This window comes from Vanessa atalanta, chromosome 29, assembly GCF_905147765.1.
Source record: "Vanessa atalanta chromosome 29, ilVanAtal1.2, whole genome shotgun sequence".
NCBI lineage: Eukaryota > Metazoa > Arthropoda > Insecta > Lepidoptera > Nymphalidae > Vanessa > Vanessa atalanta.
In genome coordinates, this window is record NC_061899.1 from 2,679,779 (window position 1) to 2,706,597 (window position 26,819).

At 34.5% G+C, this 26,819-nt stretch overlaps 1 protein-coding gene across 3 annotated transcripts; it reads left to right on the forward strand.

Annotated features, from left to right (window-relative positions):
* The first annotated feature begins 1,868 nt into the window (after positions 1 to 1,868).
* LOC125074976 (fatty acyl-CoA reductase 1-like) lies at positions 1,869 to 22,755 on the forward strand. 3 transcript variants are annotated; one of them, XM_047686467.1, is made up of 14 exons: positions 1,869 to 1,997; positions 9,410 to 9,506; positions 12,096 to 12,226; positions 12,702 to 12,789; positions 14,008 to 14,080; positions 15,266 to 15,356; positions 15,851 to 15,996; positions 16,699 to 16,808; positions 18,129 to 18,212; positions 19,812 to 19,920; positions 20,749 to 20,929; positions 21,158 to 21,228; positions 21,902 to 22,159; positions 22,482 to 22,754. In XM_047686467.1, the coding sequence occupies exons 2-14, from the start codon at positions 9,416 to 9,418 to the stop codon at positions 22,597 to 22,599; spliced, it is 1,551 nt and encodes a 516-aa protein (XP_047542423.1). In that variant the 5' UTR covers positions 1,869 to 1,997; positions 9,410 to 9,415; the 3' UTR covers positions 22,600 to 22,754. The 3 variants fall into 3 exon arrangements, with proteins under 3 accessions (XP_047542423.1, XP_047542424.1, XP_047542425.1); XM_047686468.1 differs by lacking the exon at positions 1,869 to 1,997 and adding an exon at positions 8,810 to 8,979 and having other exon boundaries at positions 22,482 to 22,755; XM_047686469.1 differs by lacking the exon at positions 1,869 to 1,997 and adding an exon at positions 9,115 to 9,133 and having other exon boundaries at positions 22,482 to 22,755.
* The last annotated feature ends 4,064 nt before the right edge of the window (positions 22,756 to 26,819 follow it).

A 26,819-nucleotide genomic window follows, 5' to 3' on the forward strand; every position in this document is an offset into this window, starting at 1 on the left:
TCACGTAAACCTTTAAGCTCGACGACACGGGAACGATGCGATAAAAAAAATGTATAACTAATCGTTATTACTAATAATTTTTTTTTTATTTCATAAGTTTTGACCGATGAGCCGAGATGGCCCAGTGGTTAGAACGCGTGCATCTTAACCGATGATTTCGGGTTCAAACCCAGGCAGGCACCACTGAATTTTCATGTCCTTAATTTGTATTTATAATTCATCTCGTGCTCAGCGATGAAGGAAAACATCGTGAGGAAACCTGCATGTGTCTAATTTCAATGAAATTCTGCCACATGTGTATTCCACCAACCCGCATTGGAGCAGCGTGGTGGACTATGCTCCAAACCTTCTCCTCAAGAGAGAGGAGGCCTTTAGCCCAGCAGTGGGTAATTTACAGGCTTCTAATGAAAACGAATGAATGATGGTGAGTTGTCACCACCGTCCATACAAATTGGGCCTTTATCCCAGCAGTGGGACATATACGGGCTGCTAATGCTAAAAAAAAATGCTAAAGTTTTGACCAGTACCTGTCTGTCTTGAATTTCAACCATTTGATATATGTCTAGATAGACTGTTATATGTATGTGTATATTATATGACTGTGTATGTTTTGCGATTGTCAAGCGTAGCTGTCACGCACACAAAGATAATTGAGTTGGCTCGTTTAGTTTTACTTCTTTTGTAGTGCGACACTCTATCAATATATATAAATAGTTTTAGTTCCAACCATACGCCAAACAACAGCGTTTATAATTATTAATTGCTTTTGAAAATATTTTTTGAAGTTTTTAATACTTGGTTACTATGTATATTCAAGAAACGATTCGTTATTTTTACTGATGAATCTACGAGTAACTTTCGTTATTATTGACATTTTTAGTCAATAAAAACGAAAGTCTCGTTAGTAGTAAATACAACGATCAGAACGAACCGATGGACAAGAACGAGCCGTTAAATATAGATATCTTATCTAAAAAAGCCATCATCACTATCCTCCTGCCCCTATCCCAATTTACTTGGAGTCGGCGCAGCATGTCTTCTTCTTCCATATTTCTTTATCTGACGTCATCTCACAAGTAACATTCTTTCCAGCCATATCATATTTAACTATGGAATATTTTAACCTCTTATAAACAAATTTGACAACACTCTAGTAGATAGCTACTAATATTATTAAAAATCTACTTAATCTACTAGTGTTATGTGTAATTAAAAATTTAAAATATGTATGAATTTAAGAATAACTTGTATAATATCTAGTACAAAAATTGGTCATTTTTACTTCATGTTAAAAGTGCGGAGAGATTGACCAATGATTACGGGTACAAACCCAGGCAAGCATCACTGAATTTTCATAATGTTAATTGTGATTTTGTAAACCATTTACAAACCGATACTTAAATTTTTTAAAGTAAGTTTTACTTAAGCAAAAACATTTTAATACATAATAATACATTTACATTTTCCATCAGGTGAGATGGAAGACATACGCCTATTCTATTACAACTATAAAAAAAACGCTATAATTATTTACTTCATAAACATTTTATTTGGTGGTAGGGCTTTGTGCAAACCAATACGAGAATCCGAATAATAGACCGATGGTGACCACTTACATACACTAACAGGTAGCCTAATTTCTAGTCGGCCTTCCCTCCCCTATTATTAAAAAAATCGTGAATCTTATTATTATTTTTTATTATACAATTAAGTTTAAATACAATCTCCAATGATATATTTCGTATGTTTAATGATTTTATCAACTTAATTCTCACAAACTACAGTGTGCTGTATTTTAAATGAATTAAATTAATTTTACAATTTTAATCGTTGAATGTAAATGTCTTTTTTTAATGCCCCATTGTTAAGGCAATTGGTAAAGAATTGCTAAGTGCGACTTACGGCTTATACGAAGTTAGTTGTGAATAAAATTTGTAATTTGTATTTCATATATAAATTGTTTGTTGTGGCTTTACGGGAATTTGTTCGAGACTTAGGTATGTTTTAAATTTCATTATTAAATTAAAATTTTATTTTTATTTTATTATTTTATTATTAAGGACAATTCATAAAACATGCACCATTTATAGTTTAAAAATAAACGTAATAACATTTTTAGCTAAGTGTTGTTTCAATTAAAAGTTATCACGGCATGGAAAAGGACAGTTTAATCAATTAACCTAACACAGCTTTTTTCTACTATATTATATAAAAAGGGGGGAAAAATACTAGCAATAATAATACAATACAAAAAATGCAAATAACAAAAAATTACCAACTAATTACTAAACAATTAAAATAAAAATAAAATGTAAATTTTTTATAGGTAACAAAGATTTTATAACAACAGTGCAACAACAGCTACACACTTTAATAAAAACGTAAACCGTAAACGTAAAGTATTTGCCTGTTTTAAATACTGACTGAAAATAAACTGAACCGATAAACGTAAAACTTATACAAGTTGAGACAAGTTAGTTCGGTGATAATTTAGTATAGAATCTTATATTCTAAAAATGTAATCTAATTAAGTTTATTGATGTGACATTTACTCGCGTTCTTGAGTGCTATGTATGTATTAAAGTACGTTTAATAAAATCGTAAGTTCTGTTCTTGTCACCAATAAAGTACTGTTGACAAAAAAAATATTTTTTTATTTTTTTGTATCAGTGATTAATTTAAACTATATGACTATTGTTAGGTATACAGTTTCAGAATTTGTATTCAATACGATGATGCGTATAAACGTTTTTGTATAGTCAGTATTTAGTTTCGTAATTGTCTGTTGCAACAGCAATGTTGACCCTACCGCCTTTGACACATTTAGCCGAGAAAAATGGGATTACATTTGAATATTGTCAGTGTTTGTGTATTTTTTTTTAATTTTACGAAATAGGTGGCAAACTAGGTTGATGGAAAGTGATTATCTCCGCCCCTAGGCCTAGGCACCTTTATTGCAGGTGCGTTGCCGACTTTTAAGGAATGTGTACACTCTTTTCTAGAAGGTTCCTAATGCGTGTCAGTTCGGAAAAACCGCCGGCGAAAGTTGTTATGTCCCCAGACCATTCCTTTTTAACTACTCAACTAAACTATGATTATTAATATATTAATTATATAAATTAATGGCAAATTGATGCATTAGAAATAGCTAGTGGGTCTCCAGCGAAAATTCACGTTTATTCAAAAGATATTTAGAAATTTTGAAACCTTTGACAGATTTTGTTTTGATTTCATTTAATTAAAAACCACAAGTCAATTACATTTGGCGCCAAAATTATAAAAACTCTTTTAAATATATTTTTAATATACATAAGTATATATATTTACATTCCTGTGATTATTTTAGATTTCTAGTGTTCCAAAGTAATTATAATCTCATATGACCAGTTAATGGTAAATTGATGGCCAATTACTGCTTTTTGCCGGCCAGTTACTAGCTAAAAGCGTATATTTTTCTTTTGACTAGAATATTGTCTTAATAAATTATTTTTAATGCTATATCAATGTCCATTATATAAAGAAGAGAATATCAGTTATCCATACATATAAAGAACTCAGCCAATGCTATAATATAACTGAACAAATTTTTAACTAAAACTACGTAGGTGGCTTAAGTGGCCAGTTACTGGTGAGTTCACCCTACCTAGTATACGATAGATCAGTTAATGTTTACGTTTTCATTTTTTTTTCTCAAACAGCCGCAGTACCTCTATCTAACAGGCCAGTAACTTTTTCGGTCTCTAAAAATAATTCTTCGTTAAATAGTAACAATTTAGTAAATTGCAATCAAGAATTTTCTGCACATCTACAGGGGAGCTCTTTAAAATGGGACCATAACCAGAATATTCAGCCATGGTCCCATAATCACTGGGACAAAAATGGGCTTACGCCATTAATATATAAGATAAGCAATTATTTATTCGCCAATGCTCCAATGAACTGTTCCTTGTGCCTGTAGCTAAATTAGTTCACTCGCCTTTCAAGCTTCAAACGTCAGAACATCAGTACTAGGAGTACAAGATAGCGTGATCTTTTTGACAGAAGGGCTAGTGAAGAAAAACAGAAAATATAACATATATAACAGTGGAAGGGACGACGGAATGCGTAATTCAAATCAGAATTCAATTTTTTTAACTTATTTTTACTAAAAAGAGTTATACCAGCTAAAGAGACCCCAACCAAAAGGACCCTCGTTCATTACAATGACTTAACAATGATCTTTTATAAGGGTATAGGAGTAAGTATCGCTGTTGGTGATACACTGTGGCTTGCACAGAGACATCCCAAATATTATACGTGATCCTAGTTAAATAATATTAAATAGAGGCAACACTAAAATTAATTACGAAGCTTCGCGCTTTTCTATTGGTCGATCGAGGGTATTCGTATTCATAATGACATTTTACGACTGAAAGCCCGCGAATAATTCACCAATTTAGCCAAGATTTTCTAGTTCCTAGAGTCGCGATTCACCGACAATATTATTAAACTGATTGCGAATTTCCATAGCAACTCTCGGAATTATTATTGATTTCAATTGGTTGTGGACTGTATCGGTTCTCAAATGGCTATAAATTTAAGACATACTCTTATATTAGATGTACATATATGTTCTTTTAAAATACATCTTTAAACAATAGATTTTTTTGTAATATAGTAAGCGGACGAATACTTCCGTGATGGTAAGTGGATGGGAAATGTTAATCATTTCTTAAATCACTATTGTGCCAACAACCTTGGAAGCTAAGATAAATAATAATAAATAAATATTGGACAACATCACATTCATTACTCTGATCCCAATGTAAGTAGCTAAAGCACTTGTGTTATGGAAAATCAGAAGTAACGACGGTACCACAAACACCCAGACCCAAGACAATATGGAAATCTAATGAACTTTTTCTACATCGACTCGGCCGGAAATCGGACCCGGGACCTTGGAGTGGCGTACCCATGACAACCGGTGTACACACTACTCGACCACGGAGGTCATCGATAGGATGATATGTTCCTTGTGCCAGTTACACTGACTCACACTTCAAACCGGAACACAAAAATATAAACACTTTTAATGGGTACCCAGAAAGGGCCTGCATTAAGCCGAACCTACCCAATACTTTTTAAGGTTTATTTAATAAAGAAAAGGTCAGGGGATTGCCAACTGCTAGACAAAAACGGTTTGAAGAAATTCATACAGCTTCAATGCGAGCGAAGCAATAAATGCGAATACAAATTTGATGATTGAAATATTTTGTATTCGCTTTTGTGGCTCCACTATAATGTTGCACGTGTTCTAACTGGCTCTTTTTAATAGTCTGTGCATGTTACTAAATTTCGGCTTAAAACGCAATTTTCCGGTTATCAACACGGTAGAACATCATAAAGCGTTATGCGAAGTTGATACAATACACGTATCAGAATAGCATAACATTTGTCAGATCTTAAGGAATTGAACCGTCGAACCACAGATAAAATAATATTATAAAAGGCTCTATCGTAAGCGACGTAAGCGTCAAACATACATTGTGTGAGTAGAAATTGTCGTGAGAATATACACACATTTTTTTCTAATTCATTCTTGCATGTCGCTGTTTTATAAAAACGAAAGTATTTTATGGGAATCTTAAAACCACCTCGTGCAATGATTTATTGTCACGAGATATAGTTCTTAAAAGAGGGACGGAATATATGTATGTTTGCGAGGAAGAAAGAGATAGCAAGAGAGGTTTATTATCGATAGACAAAAAAATATCTTAAAAATGAAATCAATTTTAAATCTTTAAAATCCACAACAGCGCGATTTTTAAGACTTTTTCTGCTTCGCACAACCACTCTGTGGAACCAGCTTTCGCCGAAGGATTTTCCGAACCGATACGACTTAGGAACCTTCAGGAACAAAAGAGCGTAATCCTTCCTAAAAGGCCGGCAACTCACCTGCAACCCCCCTGGTGTTGCAGGTGTTGATGATGATGGGCGGTGGTAATCACTTTCCATCAGGTGAGCCTCCTGCTCGTTTGGCCCTATAACATAAAAAAAAAAAATGACACATGTGAAGGGTAATTGGGGTGGTGTGATGTTTAATTCATCTTATATGTATATTAGTAACGTAAGGTGATTTTTGTCGCAGAGGTTAAGGGACGATAGCTGCAAATAAAAAATCAGTTATGGTCTCATTTCGAAGAGCTCCAGTCGTAGAAGAGCAGAAAATGGAAGAGGATTCTTGATTGAAATTTATTTTTAGAGAGCGGAAAAAAAATACTGGCTGCCTATTGAGAACTAATGTATTTGAAATTACAAATGTCATTTGAAAAAGGTTCCATCAGTTCACAATGAAATGAAATCAACACAAAACCTGTCATGGGAAGTTTCGGGGGCTACTCACTAGTCAATATAAAGACGTAAACGTAACTACGTGATTTTATTTAAACACGTGTTTCCATTGGAATTATCGGAAGTATATGTATATAAAACTAATCGAATTTTCTTAAATATTAGAGTTTTTTGGTAACCTGCATTGCTCTTCGTTTGCTGTTCAATAGTATCAGCCTGTAAATTTCCCACTGCTGGGCTAAGGCCTCCTCTCCCTTTGAAGAGAACGTTTCGAGCATATTTCTTCACGCTGTTAAATAGCGGGTTGGTAGATAAACATGTGACAGAATTTCGCTAAAATTAAACACATGCAGGTTTTCTCACGATGTTTTCCTCCACCGCTGAGTTATATATGTTGATAATGCTTCAAGATACAACCCGAATCAATTGTAACAATCAAAGGTCAATGTAAACGGCGACCTAAATGTAAGCAATCGGCATTTCAATTAGAATTCCAAACAAATACACAATCAACGAAACTGTTATTTTTATGTAGGTAGGCAAATTGACTGTCTGATGGTAAGTGGTTACCACCGCCCATAAACATTGGGACAGTCAGAAATATTCACCATTCCTTAAATCACCAATCAACCAATCTCAACCGATGATTGTGTGGTCTAAAACAGGCAAGCGCCACTGGGTTTCTAATTCACATCGTGCTAGGCGGTTAAGGAAAACGTCGTGAGGAAACATGCGTGTGTTATTCAACGAAATTCTGCCACATGTGAATCCACCGACCAGCATTGGAGCAGCGTGGTAGAGTAAACTCCAAACCATCTCGAAGGGAGAGGAAGCCTTATCCCAGCAGTGGGAAATTTAAAGGCTGCTATTGTTAGATTTAGATGACCGAGTGGGTAGACCACGCCATCTTAACTCTATCTGTTACCTCTTTATCGTTCATTGAACCTTTACCTCCTTACTTTACTTTACTTTATACTTTTATTGTACACCACAAAGAGAAAATAAGTAAATACAACATGGATACAGCCTAAATAAAAGAGGGGTACAATTTTGGAGACCTTATCGCTACATAGCGATCTTTTCCAGAACCAACAGTGTTGGTTAGGATAGCTCGTAGAATATGAGGTGGGTGGTGCTGTAATAATGACTGAACTCTTGCTGGTAGGGCTTTATGCAAGCTCAAACAACAGTACTATTGTGTTCCGGTTTGAAGGAGCCAGTGTAACTACAGGCACAAGGGACATCTTAGTTCCCGAGGTTAGTGGCGCATTGGTGATGCAAGGAATGGTTTATGTTTCACACAGCTACATTGTCTATGGGTGACCCCTTACCATCAGGTGGCCAATTTGCTCGTCCGCCTACCGATATCATAAAATAAAAAAAAAATCAATAAAATAAAATAAATATTAAACTATAACTAAAACTAATAAATAAATTTAAATATAGAATACACATATTATATGTCAATAAATAAATTATATTATCAATACATATACAATTACAAGTATATGATCTTAATACACACTACGTACAATAAGTAAGAATATATACAATATGTCCTCAAGCATAACTAGAAATAGAAAAAAAAGATAAATTCAAAAACATCTTACATATTTTCCTCAATTTTAACGGTGATTCATTAAAAGAGTACTTTTTAGAAAAAAAAACGCCTGGATTTAGACTCGGGTTCCATCACAGGGCACAAATTATTGTAAAAAAACAGCATTGTAAATCTGTTTGTTTGAAAAGAGCAACTATGCGAGTTTTTTGGCGTTTCTTCTCGCTGCAGGCTGCTTTCCGAAACGGTGGTAGTGTTTCAAAAACGCTTCATTGTGAAGTTTACTTGAAAAATTTGATTTGATTTGATTATGACAACTATTCACTCAAAATAAATCTAATTACAGTAAACCCCCTAATTTTAGTATAATTTCACTCCATTTTAACTAATTCAATGGTCTATGGTTTATGTCCATACTAGGAGTTCAAGTTTAATCTTTACATATAATAAAGTTGGAGTGTCTGTTTGTTATATTAAAATAACCGCATTTTACTAAATGCATATGTATGTATAAACGGTACATGTACCTAAATAACATTTTTTACAATTTTTGTCTGTCTGTCTGTCTGTTTGTTCCGGCTAATTTCTGAAACGGCTGGACCGATTTTGACGGGACTTTTTTTTTGACTTTTCACTGGCAGATAGCGGATGTAATAAAGAGTAACTTAGGCTACTTTTATTTTAGAATTATATGTAAAATAATAATAAAGACACGCTTTTTTATTAAATTCAAACGCGCACGAAGCGGCGGGGACAGCTAGTACGAAATATAATCAAAAAAGGTTCAGTGGTTTCGCCTAGAACACAGACAGACAAAGTAACTTTCGCACATATAATATTAATATAACGTACTTAGCTATTAGATCTATGGCATGTAAAGTCATTTAAATTCAAGGTTAAGTTGCGTTTCCTCACATTGCAACGTACACAGTTGAGCCATTTCGTTTTGTTTACTCTTGTGTGTGTGTTTAAAAATATCAGTGAAACATCAGAAAGTTATAAACGACCTTGATTATAGTAATTAAGATTTTTAATCGATGCGAGCATCCAAATAGTGCCAGTAGTTCATAATTTCACGAGTGAGATTCGATGTGAGTTCGATAGGTAACTTCTCATCACATATAATACCTCTAAATAATATAACAATATATAAAATAAAACCTCTGGAGCCTTTAAGAGTAGATTGAACCGGTTTCTTTTGGATGGGCGTGTACCACCTTCGTCTTCATCTACACTGTCCATCAGGTGAGATGGAAGACAAACGCCTATTCCATTATAACTATATAAAAAAAACAATAGCACGAAGTACGGTTTTGTTACAGTTTGAACTGTGTGAGAGTTGAATATCTGGTCAACTGACATCTTAGCAAAAGTTGAAGATCACCTAATCAATATATCTTACATTTCCGATGCTCTGGTGGTGTTTATTTACCACCAGGTCCATTGTCCAGTCAACTTAAAATATTACGCAATAACTTAGATCTTGTTTACAGTACTAATTAATATTTTTAATTATTTCAGGTGAAAATGACGTTTTTACAAGAGCGTGACCTTGAAAACGTGCCGACTATACAAGAATATTACAAGGGAAAAACTTTATTCATAACTGGTGGATCAGGTAATGCAATCTAAGATCAACCGACTTTAAGGAATGACTTTCTTTATTAATCGATTTTGTTTCTTGTGCAATAATCTTCAACTACTCGTTGGGGTGGTCCCGTTTTAATTTTATTGGATTTTGTTACGTTTTTATTGAGACGTGGTTAGGTTACCCAAACGAATACGTTTTACTTGGTGGTAGGGCTTTATGTAAGCCCGTCTGGGCTTACACAAAGCCATACGTCTAGCCATACGATACTACATCTTATTTGCGTCATACTATACATACGTATACTATACATACGTATAGTATGACGCAAATAAGATGTAGTATCCGCAAAAATCGTAAAACAGATCACATCCGGAATTAAATACGTCTTCAAAATCATCAATCTATTTGTTATGCAAACGTCATAATTTTGTAATGTCCTACATCCCAAAATTACGATTGGTTGTGTTTTTTTTTTAATGTATCGATGCTACATTTTAATATTGTCGTGTTATACCACTCATCGTGTATTAGATTAGGCTCGGGTTCCAACAAAAGACATTTTACATTACATACATTAAATTTCTTTTTCTGCTTTAAATTTCCCACTGCTGGGCTAAGGCCTCGTCTTCCTTTGAGGGGAAGGTTTGGAGCATATTCAACCAAGCTCCAATGCGGGTTGGTGGAATACACATGTGGCAGAATTTCTTTTTGATTTTTTTAAATTAGACACATGCAAGTTTCCTCACGATGTTTTCCTTCACCGCCGAGCACGAGATGAATTATAAACACAAATTAAACACATGAAAATTCATTGCAGTCTGCCTGGGTTTGAACCCAAAATCATCGGTTAAGATGCACGCGTTCTAACCACTGGGCCATCTCGGCTCAAAAGACATATGAAACAATAATTGTGAATAGTAACGTCATTGTAAATCTGGTCATTAAAAAGACCTATGCGAACTTCTTGTCGTTTATCCTCGCTGAAGGCTTTCCTAAACGTCAGTAAAGTTGATATATTTATAATTCATAAAAGCTTTATTGTAAAGTTTATGTATATATGTATACATATACAAGGAAGTTGGTGAATGTCGTTCTGTACGTTTTCGTACTCCAAATTTGAGGATTATTGATCTCTATCGAATGTGGTTTTATTTTCCTAAGAATGGTTCGTGTATTTAAAACACATTTAATAAACACGTCTTTTTAAATCTTTGTGGTAACTTATGGCTTTAAACTGTGTTTTCGTTGTACTAAAACATTTTTTTTTATAATATTTAAACAAACAATTGCGTCACAACATATAATATATTCACAGTAATATGAATAATTCAAAAACAATTAGTGAGAAACATTGTTTAAAAACGAGACGTAATCATTTTGCGACGTGATATTCGTTTGTATGATAAAATTTCTACCTTTGTCTTATAATGAATGTAAATATCGTATTAAAAAAAAAGGTCATATTATTCAAATCTCAATTTAAGATTTTATCTACATACATAAACATAAGCAGCCCGTAAATGTACCACTGCTGGGATAAAGGCCTCCTCTCCCTTTGAGGAGAAGGTTTGGAGCATATTCCACCACGCTGCTCCAATGCGGGTTGGCGGAATACACATGTGGCTGAATTTCGTTGAAATTAGACACATGCAGGTTTCCTCACGATGTTTTCCTTCACCGCCGAGCACGAGATGAATTATAAACACAAATTAAGCGCATGAAATTTCAGTGGTGCCTGCCTGGGTTTGAACCCGAAATCAGCTCTTTTCTCGATTTTATCGGATATAGCAAAATATTCGTTATCCGTTGATTTATAAATTGTTTAAATTGTTGATTAACAAAATTAAATTTTTAAAATGATATTTTACGAAACTGGTAGTAGCTTTATATCCTGTAAAATGATAGAACTTTGAGTCATGATGTCATAGGTTCAGTTCCCAGCCCAGTAAATAAGTAATGGGTTTTCTGTAGAGAAATTCTCATTAGTAACCCAGAATTTTGAAGTCAGGAGTCTTTATGACATCGTAAATTCACTTGGTGGTGGCGGTTGTGCAAGTCCTTCTGGGTAGGTACCACTTATTCATTATATATTCTACTGCCAAACAACAATACTTGGTATTGTTCTGTTACGGTGACGAGTAAGTGAGCCAGTGTAACTTCAGGCACAAGGGATATAACATCTTACTTCCCAAGGTTTTCCAATAGGCGAAGTAAGGAATGTTAAAATTTTCCTGTACTCCTGAACACATGACGATTTATTTGAATTATCAGATCAGAAAAATTTAAATAATTTATATAAAAAAAAATACAATAAAACGCATAAAATTTTTAAGGTTTTCTTTAGGTTAGTGATATATTTTAGTGGTTAAGTATTAGCACTAACACAGGTGCACTCTCATTAATAGATAGAACGACAAATCCGATAAGAAAGAGTTCTGGCAGTTCCAAAGCAGTACACGCTACCAAATTGCAGACTCCGTGCCGTTATTAAGAATTTTTCAATAGAAAAACTCATAAGTTTTTATCGACCCAATATATGATTTGACCTTTACATCTACCATACAGCCATTAGACATAAGACTGTCAGTTTTAAGAAGAAATAAATAAAAATTTCAGGCTTCATGGGAAAAGTTTTGGTGGAGAAATTGCTCTACTCCTGTTCAGATCTAGACAGAATCTATTTATTGCTGAGAAATAAAAAAGGCGTTAAGGCGGAAGACAGACTAGCTAATATATATTCTTCAAGAGTAAGTCTGTTCTTGCGTAATAATAATTGTTGAAATAAATATCTTTAAAGGAGGATATTCTTAATACCGTAATCGTTTAATTATATATGGTTTAAAGTTATTTCCATATTTTATTACATTTTACTTATAGTTGAACAAATGAGATTGGCAGCTTATTTTAACTTATCTGACAATTGAGAACTGTTTCGATATATCTTTACTTGGTAGGGCTTTGTGCGAGCCCGTCTTAGTAGGTAGCACCCACTCATTAACCACCTGATCTGGACACTTAACATCTTAGTTCCCAAGGTTGGTGCGCTGGCGATGTACAGAATGGTTAATATTTCTTACAGCGTCATTGTCTATGTGGCGATGATGACCACATACCATCAGTAGACATCTATGCTCATCCGCCTTTATGTATCATACAAACAAAAAAAACTGAACTCTAGCTAACTACGTGTATGTAATTAAAGTTTATGAAATTATATTTCAGTGTTTTGATCGTCTAAGAAAAGAAAAACCGGGTATATTCCAGCAGAAAGTGTTTTTTATCGCCGGGGACGCGAGTGAAATTGGACTTGGTAAGATTTTGTTGATTATAACCTTAAATTGATTATTCTAATCTAAAACGACCTCAGTGACTATTATCAACGGAGATTAACCAATCATCCAAACTAAACAGGAACTATAATACTGTACAGGCGTCTACGCGAATACACGTAGGCCTTTTATTTATTTATTTTTCTCTCGTTGACTGATGAGATGGCAATCCAAAATGACTGAGGAAAATACAAACTAGAGAGAGCGAGAGAGAGAGAGAGAGAGAGAGAGAGAGAAAAGCAAGAACAAACTTGAAACTCTTTCCAAGTTATAATTCGAATAATAAATAAAAAAAAAAACGAATTGCTTGGGGACACTTTCTTATTAAGATCTTAAGGGTACCTTATACTCAAATGCCTGTGCACAATACAAAAAATATCAATAACTCGTTTGCTGTACAGGCCATACAAGTTGTGGAATGCCTTTCCAGTAAACGTAAAAAAAATCAAAATCTATTAGTATATTTAAAAAAAAAATTTAGACGATTTAAATTAATTTCCTTACATTTTAAAATTTTACTATCTAAAAAAATATATTTATTATTTTATTTAAGCCTCTTTAATTCTTTAACAATAGTAATAAGACAGTTTTTATTATCTAATTTTAATTAAGACCCTACCGACGAGTATAGTCTCCTCCATCTCACTCCATTTTTTTCTATCTTGAGCTATTCTCATCCAGTCTTTGTTTAGGAATTTCAAAAGTTCTTCTTTCCATCTTATAAAAAATATTAGTGTGTAAATATTTGATAGATTTATCATGTTTTTAAAAATCTCTCTCAGATTGGGTTCTGGAAGAGATGGCTAACTAGACACGAGTCCGCCCGTTGAACAACACATCAAATATTTGTTGATATTTTTAGTATAATTTGTATTTTTTGATTAGTACTAAGATTTCTGATTATTAAACCGTGCGTGTTTTTTTTTTTTTATTTATTTACTAAGAAAAAAATAACAAATATTTCATATAATCAGTGCAGCATAAACCACAGTCGGTTTTACTGTGCTCTGACGATTCTTAAACAGTAGTTAGTAATAATAATGATAAAAGTTTACAAAAGACAAAACACACACAATACAGCTGTTATAATTTATTTTTTTTGCACAAAGAAGATTTGATTATATCAAAGATACGGTTTTTTAAATTCATACATTCATCTTTATTACTACATTTTCTTAGTTGTTCCAAATTTCTTCCAGGTATATCGGATGAAGATAGAACCTTGATTATTAATAGAACGAACATCATTTTCCATGTTGCTGCTAGTGTCAGGTAAACCAGGTTATGTAATAAAGAAGTTCGGTTGAGCAAACAGTTTTTGTCAAATGGAACAGAACTTAAGTCTGCTTAAGAGAAGACTTTTTTTTCTCACTGGAAAAACTCTTTACGCGCTTCCCCCACGTGATGGAAAGTGAAGGGGTGTGTGGGACTCCCCGGAGCTCTGGACGCCGAGTGCGCCCAGGTACGCCGGGTTTACCTACTAAAAAACCAGCCGTACCCTTTCCGTCTTTCGGCGGGCGCCACGGGATCGCTTACGTATGCTACCGTGACGCCATGACGGTCGGCCCGCCTATGCGGGCCTCCAACACCTAAGGGGGATTCCTGGGGTTGCTTAAGAGAAGCCTTAGCCCAGCTATGGGACATTTTCATTTACGTTGATTGATAAAACTTTAAGCCTCGTAATAACACCTGAGTTAGAAGAACCCAGTTTTATTTTCTGATATAGGTAGTCGAACAAGTGGGCTTCTCATATGTTAAGTGGTCACCACATGTAAGAAATATTAACAATACCTTACATTGCTAATAAGATGCGACCTTGGGAACTAAGGTAGTATGACCCTTGTGCCTATAGTTACAATGAATGACCCACACTTCAAACCGAAACACAACCATAATAAACATTACTGCTTCTTGGTAGAATATCTGATAAGTGAATTTTAACGGCGGCTTGCACAAAGCCCTATCATCAAGTAAAACCTGACTCCCATCCAAAATGTTTTATTTTTTGTCAGCTGTGCAATTCTGTTATAACTAGTATAGTGATATTATATTGTGTGGGTTGGTGTATATATGTGTGTATTGTTTGTGTTTTCATGAATATGCTTTTATTTTTTATTTATATTTTATGGCATTGATTGGCGGACGAGCATATGGGCCACCTGATGGTAAGTGGTCACCACCGCCCATAGACAAAGGCGCTGTAAGAAATATTAACCATTTCTAACATCACCTATGCGCCACCAACCTCGGGAACTAAGATGTTATGTCCCTTGTGCCTGTGGTTACACTGGCTCACTCACCCTTCTAACCGGAACACAACAATAGAGAGTACTGTTATTTGGCGGTAGAATATCTGATGAGTGGGTAGTACGTACCCAGATGGGCTTGCACAAAGCCCTACCACCAAGTAACTTTGCATTATCCATACGATTTATCGTAATTTATTTTTAATTACAGATTTGATGATAGCCTAAAAGTAGCTGCTAGACTGAATCTTCGAGGAACAAGAGAAATTGTTGAACTATCTAAGGACATAAGGAATCTGGAAGTAAGTAATACTTATGATATAAGCATGACGTCACTGTTGTTTATTTGGGTGTAGAGCTTCGGAAACAATCCAATCTGGCTAGATTATTTTTTATGGAATAGTCGTACCGGAAAATGAATCACCTGATGATAAGTGGTCACCTCCCAAAGACATTTTCGTCGTAGGAAACTTTAATCATTCCTTACATCTTAAATACGCCACCTGATCTGGAAATAAAGTATATATATTCCTTGTGCCTGTAGTCACACTTGCTCACTCATTCTTCAAACCGGAACACAACATTATAAAGTATTACTGCTACCACCAAGTAAAACAAAACCACCAACTTCTCAAATATTTTACCGACAAACAACAATACTTATTGTTGTGTTCTATTTGGAAAGGTAAGAACCGTGAACTACGTACCTCACAAGTTAAATATGGTGGGATGGATGGATGTGTGTGTGTGTGTGACTAGTGCAGTAATATTTATTATACGTTTGTACGTATTTTAGGTCTTTGTGCACGTGTCAACGTCTTACGCGAATACAAATCGGAAACAGATAGACGAGGTTATTTATCCCGCTTTCGCTGATTGGAGGGAAACACTGGATATTTGTGAAAATGTAGATGATCATACCTTGAATGTTCTCACTCCTAAGTAAGTAAATTACTGCACGCAACTTCGTCACATCGTCCATTCATTTCATCTACCGTAAGTATCGTATTCGTTCAAAAAGTTTTTGATACCTTAAGCGACCAAATGCAATCAAACTGGTGCAAAAGTTCCAGGGACTGGTTTTTTTTAATGTAATATGGGGCAAACGAGCAGGAGACTCACCTGATGGAAAGTGATTACCACCGCCCATTGACATCTGCAACACAAGAGGCTTGCAGGTGCGTTGCCGGCCTTTTAGGAAGGAGTATGCTCTTTTTTTGAAGGTTCCCAAGTCGTATCGGTTTGGAAAAACCGAGGTGATGCAGGTAAAATTTAGTATTTTGACGAGATGTCCGAATGTGAAATTCAGCTGCCGGGATTAATCCAAACAATTCCTCGGAACATTCCCCGTTGAAGATTCAGTGGTTTTCCTATTTTATGAATGGGTGGTAAAGACCCAGGTGGGCAAATTAACCAGCAAGTAAATTTTTGAGGATAGGCACAAGTATGTTTGTTGATATCAACGTACAATACTACAAAATGTTGTTATTTGTTAAATTAATCACGACGAAGATGGCTATTTTGGACATTATTTCAATTTCATTTCAAATCAGTATAAATTCAATCATTTCTTCACTGATTAATTCAGTATAGCGATCTAAACGTTTAAGCAATTGAGGAGAAATAAGGAAATATTTTTTTCAGGTATTTAGGAGAATTGCCCAACACGTATGTGTTCACGAAGCAACTGGCGGAGCATGTACTGGCCGAACAAAAAGGCAAACTGCCCATCGTCATTATGAGACCATCGATTGGTAAGTATCTAATCTAATTTTCTGACACCCAAGCTACTTCTTCTGAGAAGATATTTCGTCAAATATGTTGTAATAACTATTCTACAACTCAAATACACTACACAACAAACACCGACTTGTGTCAAAAATATGTGTCCGCTACGGATCGCGTGGTATGTTAAGCAATATCGAAATCGATAGTGTATATAAAATAAATATATTCTTCTTATTATTGGAACAAAGTTAATAACATATTGGACAAAATCACACACATTACTCTGATCCCAATGTAAGTAGCTAAAGCACTTGTGCTATGGAAAATCAGAAGTAACGACGGTACCACATACACCCAGACCCAAGACAATATAGAAAACTATTGAACTTTTTCTACATGAACTTTTTCTACAGTGAACTGGCAGAAATCGTCATGTATGGAAAAAAGCTTTATGTCCTTCTTCCCTTCTCTTTTTCTTTCTCTCTGTCTGTTCTATTGGATAGGGTTTTATATATAATATTATTTAAACTTTTTTTTTTATGTAATAGGTAGTCGGACGGGCAAATGGGTCTCCTGATGTTAAGTGGCTAAGCCCATAGACAATGGCGCTGTTAGAAATATTAACCATACAACACATCGCCAATGCACCAACATTGGGAACTAAGATGTTACGTCCCTCTTGCCTGTAGTTAGACTGGATCACTCACCCTTCCAACCGGAACACAACAATACCAAGTATTGCTGCTTGGTGGCAGAATATTTATTGAATGGGTGGTAGCCAGACGGGCTTGCACAAAGCCCTACCACCAAGTAAATTCGTATTGGTTTAATTTTGTCGTTGTCATTTAACTTTGCTTAAGTGTTATTGATTTATTTCATTGTCTGTTATTTTTACACAATATATAGCTAATGGAACTTTGTTCCAACTGAATGTGCCTCAAAACCTCTCGTTTTTATAATAATATATATATATATAAAAAAAAACGGTATACGAGAATTTCATACCGTCATGGCACTGGTAAGTCAGTCTGATCTTTCTGGTGCAATAGACGTCTTCCTTTTTTTTTTTATTGGCAGCTATGCTCCGTTATAAAGAATTACTAATTTTCCTTTTTACCTGTTCAATTAGGATTGAAGCTTTGGCTAGTCCTCCCGTTACTCACTGATTCTGATGTTCGAAGTCTGTTTTTAGGGCCACTGACAACCTTACATTTCACGATTGCACAAAAAGATTAAAAAATATAAATATAAAATCTTACATACATGATATAAATAGTAAACGTCATTTAAATAAAACAATACTGTTACATTTGAAACAATTTTCAAATTTAATAACTTTATTTCAGTGATATCAAGCGTTAAAGAACCATTGGTGGGTTGGGTTGAAAACTTAAATGGACCGGTTGGTATACTGATCGCCAGTGGTAAAGGTGAGATTGATTTTTAATTACCGACGATTTAATGCGTCTTGCCGAAATTGCAGCTGGTTAACTGAACCGCTGAGATTTCGGACACGTTTGTGATCAAATGGACGATGTAACTCGTTAAGTAACGAAGAAGCTAAAATATTATTACTAGTACCGCTAATTTAACCAGATCCCAAATAATAACTATTAATAATATTGAATACTTCATTAAGTAATTATAATATTAACCCTTATTAATTACATAAATAATAGAATAATGACAAAAAATAAGGTTTTTTTTTAACATTGCTTTAATGACCTAATCACTGGAAGGTAATTTTCAAACATCAAAAGACTAAAATTGACTTTTATTAATTAAGCCCTATATGAAACCTTAGTGCCGTCCTGGGCACTAAAAAATACACCTTCAATTTTGAACAAATAAAGTAACTCATATCTACTCAATCATAGCAGAAAATGTATTGAGTATATATCTTTAATTATTCGTATTTTAGACGATGAGTTCTTAAATCCGAAGGTTGCTCGCGTGACAGTCTAAAAGATAATTAATAAATCATATAGTATCAATGTGGCGTAAGGACACTTATATTCCCGTTAGGAGGCGATATATATTTTAACCCCCATATGCATAATGCAAAAGTGAACCATTTTTGAGTTATCACGTTTTTTAGATTTTTTCAAAATAAGTCAAAAATGCAACTTCAATAATTTATTTAAAAAAAAAAGTATCAATTAAAATCTATTTCTTTCTTCTTATTTATAAAAAACGAATAAATACTGTTTATTTATCAATGTTAAAACAATAAAATTTAAAAATGCGAGACGGAAATCGATATTATTTTAATATTTTTTTGATATTTTTCCACAAAAATGCCTTAAAAACAAAAAAGAAAATCGTTATGAAACTCGTCCTGCAGATTATTTTAAAAACATAACCGTTTTCTTAGCTCTCCAAAAATGTATAACAACTAGGAACTTATTTCAAAACAACCGAAATAAAATGACCACAAAGGACGCTGGTGGAGATTCCTATTCGAAAATGAACGAATTCGGACTATCGCTCTTTAAAATTCACACAAAATTAATAATTAAAAAATACCCAATGTAAATAAAACTAAAATACAAATTAAAAAATAAAACTTAGAAACAGAAACAGTTCAATAGCTAAGTTATAAGTAAGACATTTTGGAATTCAGCCTAATTAAAGTTCTTGTTCGAAGTTACTTCCGCTACGTATAATAATAATAATAATATTTGTTTCACTAGCAGCCCGTAAATGTCCCACTGCTGGGATAAAGGCCTCCACTCCCTTTGAGGAGAAGGTTTTGGAGCATATTCCACCACGCTGCTCCAATGCGGGTTGGCGGAATACACATGTGGCAGAATTTCGTTGAAATTAGACACATGCAGGTTTCCTCACGATGTTTTCCTTCAACACCGAGCACGAGATGAATTATAAACACAAATTAAGCACATGAAATTTCAGTGGTGCCTGCCTGGGTTTGAACCCGAAATCATCGGTTAAGATGCACGCGTTCTAACCACTGGGCCATCTCGGCTCTTAATATTAATATTTGTTTAAAATAGTATATATATTTTCAGGAATTCTAAGAAGTCTGTATACGGATCCTGATATTGTATCCGACTACATACCTGTTGATGTTGCTACTAAGGCTTTCATCGCCGGGGCTTGGGCACGCGGTGTTAAAAAGTAAGTCAATTCTAGTTAATACTAAAGAGTTATTATCCAAATCTATTGAGTGACAATTTGCGACAATAATACACAATTTGATAGTAAGTTTTTAAAGGAACGATGTATCTATACCTATAATTGAAGATATTTGAAGAGTTCATTTTGTAAATATGTTAACTGAGTGATTAAAATTAAATATGATTATTTCAAAATTGGCCCATAATTATACTCTTTGCATAATTCTACAAATATTATCATAAAATTTGTTCTGACAGCTACAGCGAAAAATTATTAGGTCCTCACACAGATGGAATCCCATCTCACCGGATTATGTGAATCAGAGTATAGAGTGTCATCTGTATTTATAAACTCGTCATAATTTTTTTTTTATGGCATTGGTTGGCGGACGAGCATATGGGCCACCTGATGGTAAGTGGTCACCACCGCCCATAGACAAAGGCGCTGTAAGAAATATTAACCATTCCTTACATCACCTATGCGCCACCAACCTTGGGAACTAAGATGTTATGTCCCTTGTGCCTGTGATTACACTGACTCACTCACCCTTCTAACCGGAACACAACAATACAGTTTACTGTTATTTGGCGGTAGAATATCTGATGAGTGGGTGGTACCCACCCAGACGGGCTTGCACAAAGTCCTACCACCAAGCAATCGCCATAATCGCCACCACTTTGTTAATTGCTTTCACTTTTATAATTGCCCAAAACCTAATTTACACTTTAGACCATTTCACTTCTTTATTGGGGACAATTTGCCTTAAAAAAAATACATTTTTAACATAATGTTCTAAAATTTATCAATACGTATTTAAAATCATTTTAGATTTGAACCAACAGATGATATAGAGGTATACAATTGTTCTACGAGTCACATGAAAACGATGACAATAGGCGAAATTGTTGACTTCGGCAAAAACTGTATCGTCCGCGAGATTCCGTTGGAGGGCATGCTGTGGTTTGTTGGAGGTTCACTCACAAGATCGAAGCTTGAGTACTACTTGAAGGTACAAAAATCCTAGCAATTCTCTCCTTGTTTTCCTTTAATTAGGCAAATTCATTAATGCCACTTTGGGTTGAATCGGAGAATCAAGCTGTTCTGATGAATGAATTCCTTTTTATCGGGTTTTCTTAAAATAGGAAGATCTTTTGAGACAAGTTCCGCCTTCAGCTTCAACCTCATTTGAATGGGGGATATAATTTTCTTCATTCTCATTCCAAGTATTCCTTTTCAGGTACTCTTTCTCCACTTACTACCAGCTGTCCTAGTGGATTTAATTCTTCGAATTATTGGAAGGAAACCAATGTAAGATATTTTGTATTATTTATGTATATTATAGGCCTCCTCTAGAGCGCCCCACGTTGCTAGATCCTCTGCTTCCCTCATCCAGCTTCTACGGGCGATCCTGCGAATGTCGTCGGATCAGCGGGTAGGAGGTCGCCCTACTTTACGCTTACCGAGACGCGGTCTCCACTCTAGGACTCGTCTGCTCTAGGGGAGGCCTATGTCCTGCAGTAGACAGCAGTAGACTGATGATAATGATATTATATATATTAGCAGATATTTATGCAAATTAAATATCCAAAATGATTTTACTTATTTTACCAATTGGAAGAAGTACGAAACCATATTTAGAGAGAAGTTAATTGTCGAGCATGTTCTTTAGTTATACTAACATAGTTTACGAGTTAACAGCCCATTTGATTTGATTAATGATCACTTAGTCCATTCAATATTTCCATTCAAGTGCTGCTAATTCAATTTAAGACCCAACTAGTTTATTCGTTTTAAAAACTGCAATCCAATCATTCAAGTATTAGCTTAGTACTGTATGGTTTGCAGTTACAGTTAGTAGTTGACATATTACTGTTTGGTAATGGCAATGTTGTTGTATAAAGTTTCAAAGGTTCGTTGAAGAACGAATTTAAATATAAAATAGTATTTAATTAAATTAAGATGTAATGTTGTTCTTTAATAGGCTGGTTAAAGTACAACGTCGGATATATGTGGCAAATTTAGCTCTTCAGTACTTCGTGACCCAGCAATGGACGTTCATAAATAAAAATATCCTCGAACTACGCTCGCGGATCAAAGAGGAAGACAAAGTGCCGTTCTACTATGAAATGGAGACAATAATTCCAGAAGAATATTTCAGAAACGCCTCTATAGGCGGAAAGGAGTTTATTTTGAACGAAAAAATGGAAAATTTACCGAAAGCTAAAGCACATTTTAGAAGGTATAATTAATGTCAGACTTAATTAACCACTGTTTGATTATCAAATGAGTTTAGGATACATGGATAAATTAATTGAACTAGAATAAATGTTTGGGGGACTTTATTTTAATATCTAGTTGGATCATTTAAATGTTTTGCCTTTGTTTGGACATTTTAGTTACACCCACTAAAATTAATTTGATAAAAAATTATCGATTATTTTTGTGTATATACGATAGATATGAATGATAATGACCGTTTCAATACATTTTTAATTGGTTCTCTACTAAAGATTCCCCTCAACTGCTATTAATTTTGTCTAATTCTGTTTTCACCTTTTCAGAATGGAGATTTTGGACAGAGTCGTGCGTACTTTAATACAAGGCTACGTTTTCTGGTTTATTGCTCATACGGATTTCGTTGCAGAAATTTTCCGGAAGCTTTCAAATTTGACTATTTGAGAACAAAATAATATATGACATAGATATAATTTTTAATAATATCCAAGTTAACTTCGATGCTAGTACTTAGATACCCAAACGCTGTTTTTTTTTTATTTCTATCGCAACACTTGTTTTGTTGGTCGTTGGTCGATTTACTGTTATAAATAGTATTTAATGCTTCAATAAATTAAACTTAAACTGAAAACTGTGTTTATTTTAATACCAACAGTGCTTTTCTCCAAGAATTAACTAATATTCTTATAAAATTTGTGCTAGGTAAAGAATGAAAATCAATCAAGATAGCACCTGCTTCTTTCCGATTACTAAGTAGCCGATATAGACTTCCCAACTATACATATATTTTGAAAGTCTATATATAGGTGTCGTAGGAAAAGTGTATATATATATATACTAATATTAAAAATGCGACAGTAACTCTGTCTGTTTGTCACGCTTGGACGGCTAAACAATTGAGCTGAATTTGATGAAATCGGTTATGAATTAAGCTTGAACCCCATAGGACATTTCCTATAGCCATATGATATTTAAATTGTTATCTTTTATCCCATTGAAATAAAACTAGTTTTTAACGGATTTAATCGCGTATATTAATTATTTTAACATCCCGACGTTTCGAGCACTTTGCAGTGTTCGTGGCAGACGGGCAGACTGCCCGCCCGTGACCACGAACACTTCACACTAATTTTATTTCAATGTGTAATAATCGCGAAAATCTAAGACAACATTATCTTTTATCCCGTACATTGGTTTATTCATAAAGAATAGCTGATAGGTATAGATTGAAGATCTAGAAAATATATTGTGGCCATCGGCAACAATTGCAGTTTTAAATCGACGACCTCCGTGGTCGAGTAGTGTGTACATCGGTTTTCATGGATACGCCACTCTGAGGTCCCGGGTTCGATTCCCGGCCGAGTCGATGTAGAAAAAGTTCTTTAGTTTTCTACGTTGTCTTGGGTCAGGGTGTTTGTGGTACCGTCGTTACTTCTGATTTCCATAACACAAGTGCTTTAGCTACTTACATTGGGATTAGAGTAATGTATGTGATGTTGTCCAATAAATTAAATTAAAAAATTTAAATTAAATTAAATTAAAATATTAAATTAAATAGGTTACTTTTTATGTTCAACATTTTTTTTTATGATATCGGTAGGCGAGCGAATGGGCCACCAATTGGTAAGTGGTCACTACCGCCCATAGACAATGGCGTTGTAAGATATATTAACCATTCCTTATATAACCAATGCGCAACCAACTTGTGCCTGTAGTTACTCTGGCTCACTCACCCTTCAAAACGGAACACAACAGTATTGAGTACTGCTGTTTGTCGATAGAATATCTGATGAGTGGGTGGTACCTACCCGGACGGGCTTGCACAAAGCCCTACTACCAAGTATACTACAAATACATAACACAAGATTATATATATATGATAAAAAAGCGTGGAAATGACACTCGCTGAAATTCAGGCAGGAAATATTATAAACAATTGTGTTTAACTAACATAACTTCTTATTTCAAATAATGGAAAAGAGTAACTGCTGAATTTATGACCGGTTCTTCTATCCGGTATCTCATTCCGAACCGATAGTACCTTTACTTTTGATATTGTTATGTAAAAGACGATTCAAAAGTGTATGCTTACTTGAATGAAGTATATTTTGATTTTGACGTACGGCAATTGATCACCAATGCACAGAGAACCTTGTAACTGTAACCTTGGGAACTAAGATATTATGTGTCTTGTGCCCGTAGATACGCTGACATATTCCCTCTTCATACAATATAACAAAGAGCCGAGATGGTTAGAACGCGTGCATGTTAACCGATGATTTCGGGTTCAAACACCACTGAATGTTCATTTGCTTAATTTGTGTTTATAATTCATCACGTGCTCGACGGTGAAGGAAAACAGCGTAAGGAAACCTGCATGTGTCTAATTTTAACGATATTCTGCCACATGTGTATTCCACCAACCCGCATTGGAGCAGCGTGGTGGAATATGCTCCAAACCTTCTCCTCAAAGGGAGAGGAGTCCTTAGCCCAGCAGTGGGAAATTTACAGGCTGCTAATGCCTTACAACCTTACAGCCTTTACAGCACACATACTACGCACACACAGGAAGTTGGTAACGACAGAGAAGGGAGATTACAGGATAAGAAAGCGTCATGCCGATGCCGTCATGTGACATCAATTTCACCGCGCACGAAGGAATTTGGCAACTTTTTTTTGGTCAAAAAATGGATGAAAAATGGAATTGTCTACCGGCACACGTCTTCCCCTCCTCTTATAACCTGGATCCGGCATGGCGAGGGCGATTATTGCAGCTCATTCTTCCTGACTGTACTGGGCGTTTTCGCGTTTAGACTCTACTACCACTCAACATCAGGTGGTGTGATAGTCACATTACTAACCGGATAATACATTAAAAAAATCAAGACAAGACAAGACTATCCCGCCGAGTTTCTTTCGCCGGTTCTTCCCAGGTCCGAGGTGTTAAATTCCGAACACGGAACGACGGTGGTAGATTTTTGACTATAAATAAGTGTAAACACTTCTATATTGAATAAAAAAAAAATGACTTTGACTGATTGGTTTGTAGATGATGAGTAGAAGTCGAGATTTGCGTGAATCATGGATATCTTTATTTCAATGCGTTGTATATTTATATTGGTTACAAAACAAAAATGCGTCAATGCTGAATTTGCTGACGTGATGTAGGTCATTTTATTTTGATGCGTAATATTGGTTACAAAATGCGTCATTGGTGAATACGCCGATTCAATGTATATCCACAGAGCCACACATTTGTTATTTTTCTTGTAATAAAGTGTGTCCCCGACAACTATAGTCGTAGAATATATTTTTATGACGTCTTTTTAATGTAGATTAGTTACAGGAAGTGAATTTTATTTCCATATCGTGCTAAAGAATAGTTTTAAAACAAGGTTTTTACTTTATTTTTAATCAATGTTTTAAATATAAATATTTGGAACGGACTCGAATGACTAAACAAAAATTATACTGTATCGATTTAAATGACTTGCTAAAACTAATTGTAATGTTGGCGTATATTTATTAATAGTTCAGTCATTATATACGTAATAACCATCAACGATATATTAAAAATGTATAAGACCTTTATTGTAGAACGTTAATGAAGCGACAATAAAGTCTCTTTTCATTATTCTCGTATCCCGACGTACACACAAGTTATCGCAAAAATACGAAATTTAACCCGTTTTTCAAGATGGCGCCGATTGGTTTTTTCCTCCGACATTTCCAAAAATCAACATTCTCGGTTCGTTTGCATTTCTCGCTCTGTTTTTTTTTTTGTTTATAATAAACAACACACAACATAATGGTTTTTATACAACCTTTGATGATTACTTATAAATATTTTATTTATACGTTTACAGTTCGGGCTTCCTTTGTTGTTGAGAGGGAGTCCCTTCGCTCCCAGTTACAAATTTACAATTTCTTTAATTTTAAACAAAAAAAAAAAAACGACTTTGAATTAAACACAATTCCAAAACAAATTAATATGCACTAAAAAGTAAAAAAAAAGTTTATTCTTCTACAACGTCATAATCAAGTTTTTCTACTCATCAACATGTAGGTACGATCTAAGTTTAAGTAGATAGTAGTTTAAGTAGTATTAGAATACTTAAAAGTCGATTTACGATAATATAATGTAGTTACAATTATTGTAAGTCTTGTAGTCGGTGTCAGCCAAGAAAACACTACAATACTTTAAGAAATATATTAAAAAAAAAAAAAATAACCTCCTCCTTTTTGAAGTCGGTTAAAAACATAACAATTGTCATCTAGTCGCGTATCTTATTCTAAATAATAGTATTAATTTCATTTTTTGTTTATAATTATATACTTATAGACATTTTATTGGGAATATCAGGATTATTCGAGATAATTGGGCGTATATTCAAACGATTTTATATGAACGATCCACAAATTTAGTTAGTTTTTAATTAAACAAATCAATTACACAGATATATTCACAATAGTCATCAATATCGATTCGTTAATAAATCATTTACAAAAACACGCATAAGTCACTGAATCTATTACAAAAGAATAAAGATAATGTTGGAAATTAGCGATTCGTCGCAAACGTGGTGCGCGGGAAATCTTGAATGTAACTGTCGTTCCAAGATGGCTGCCGCGCTACCATCGACGCGACGCTTCACTAGAGCGCC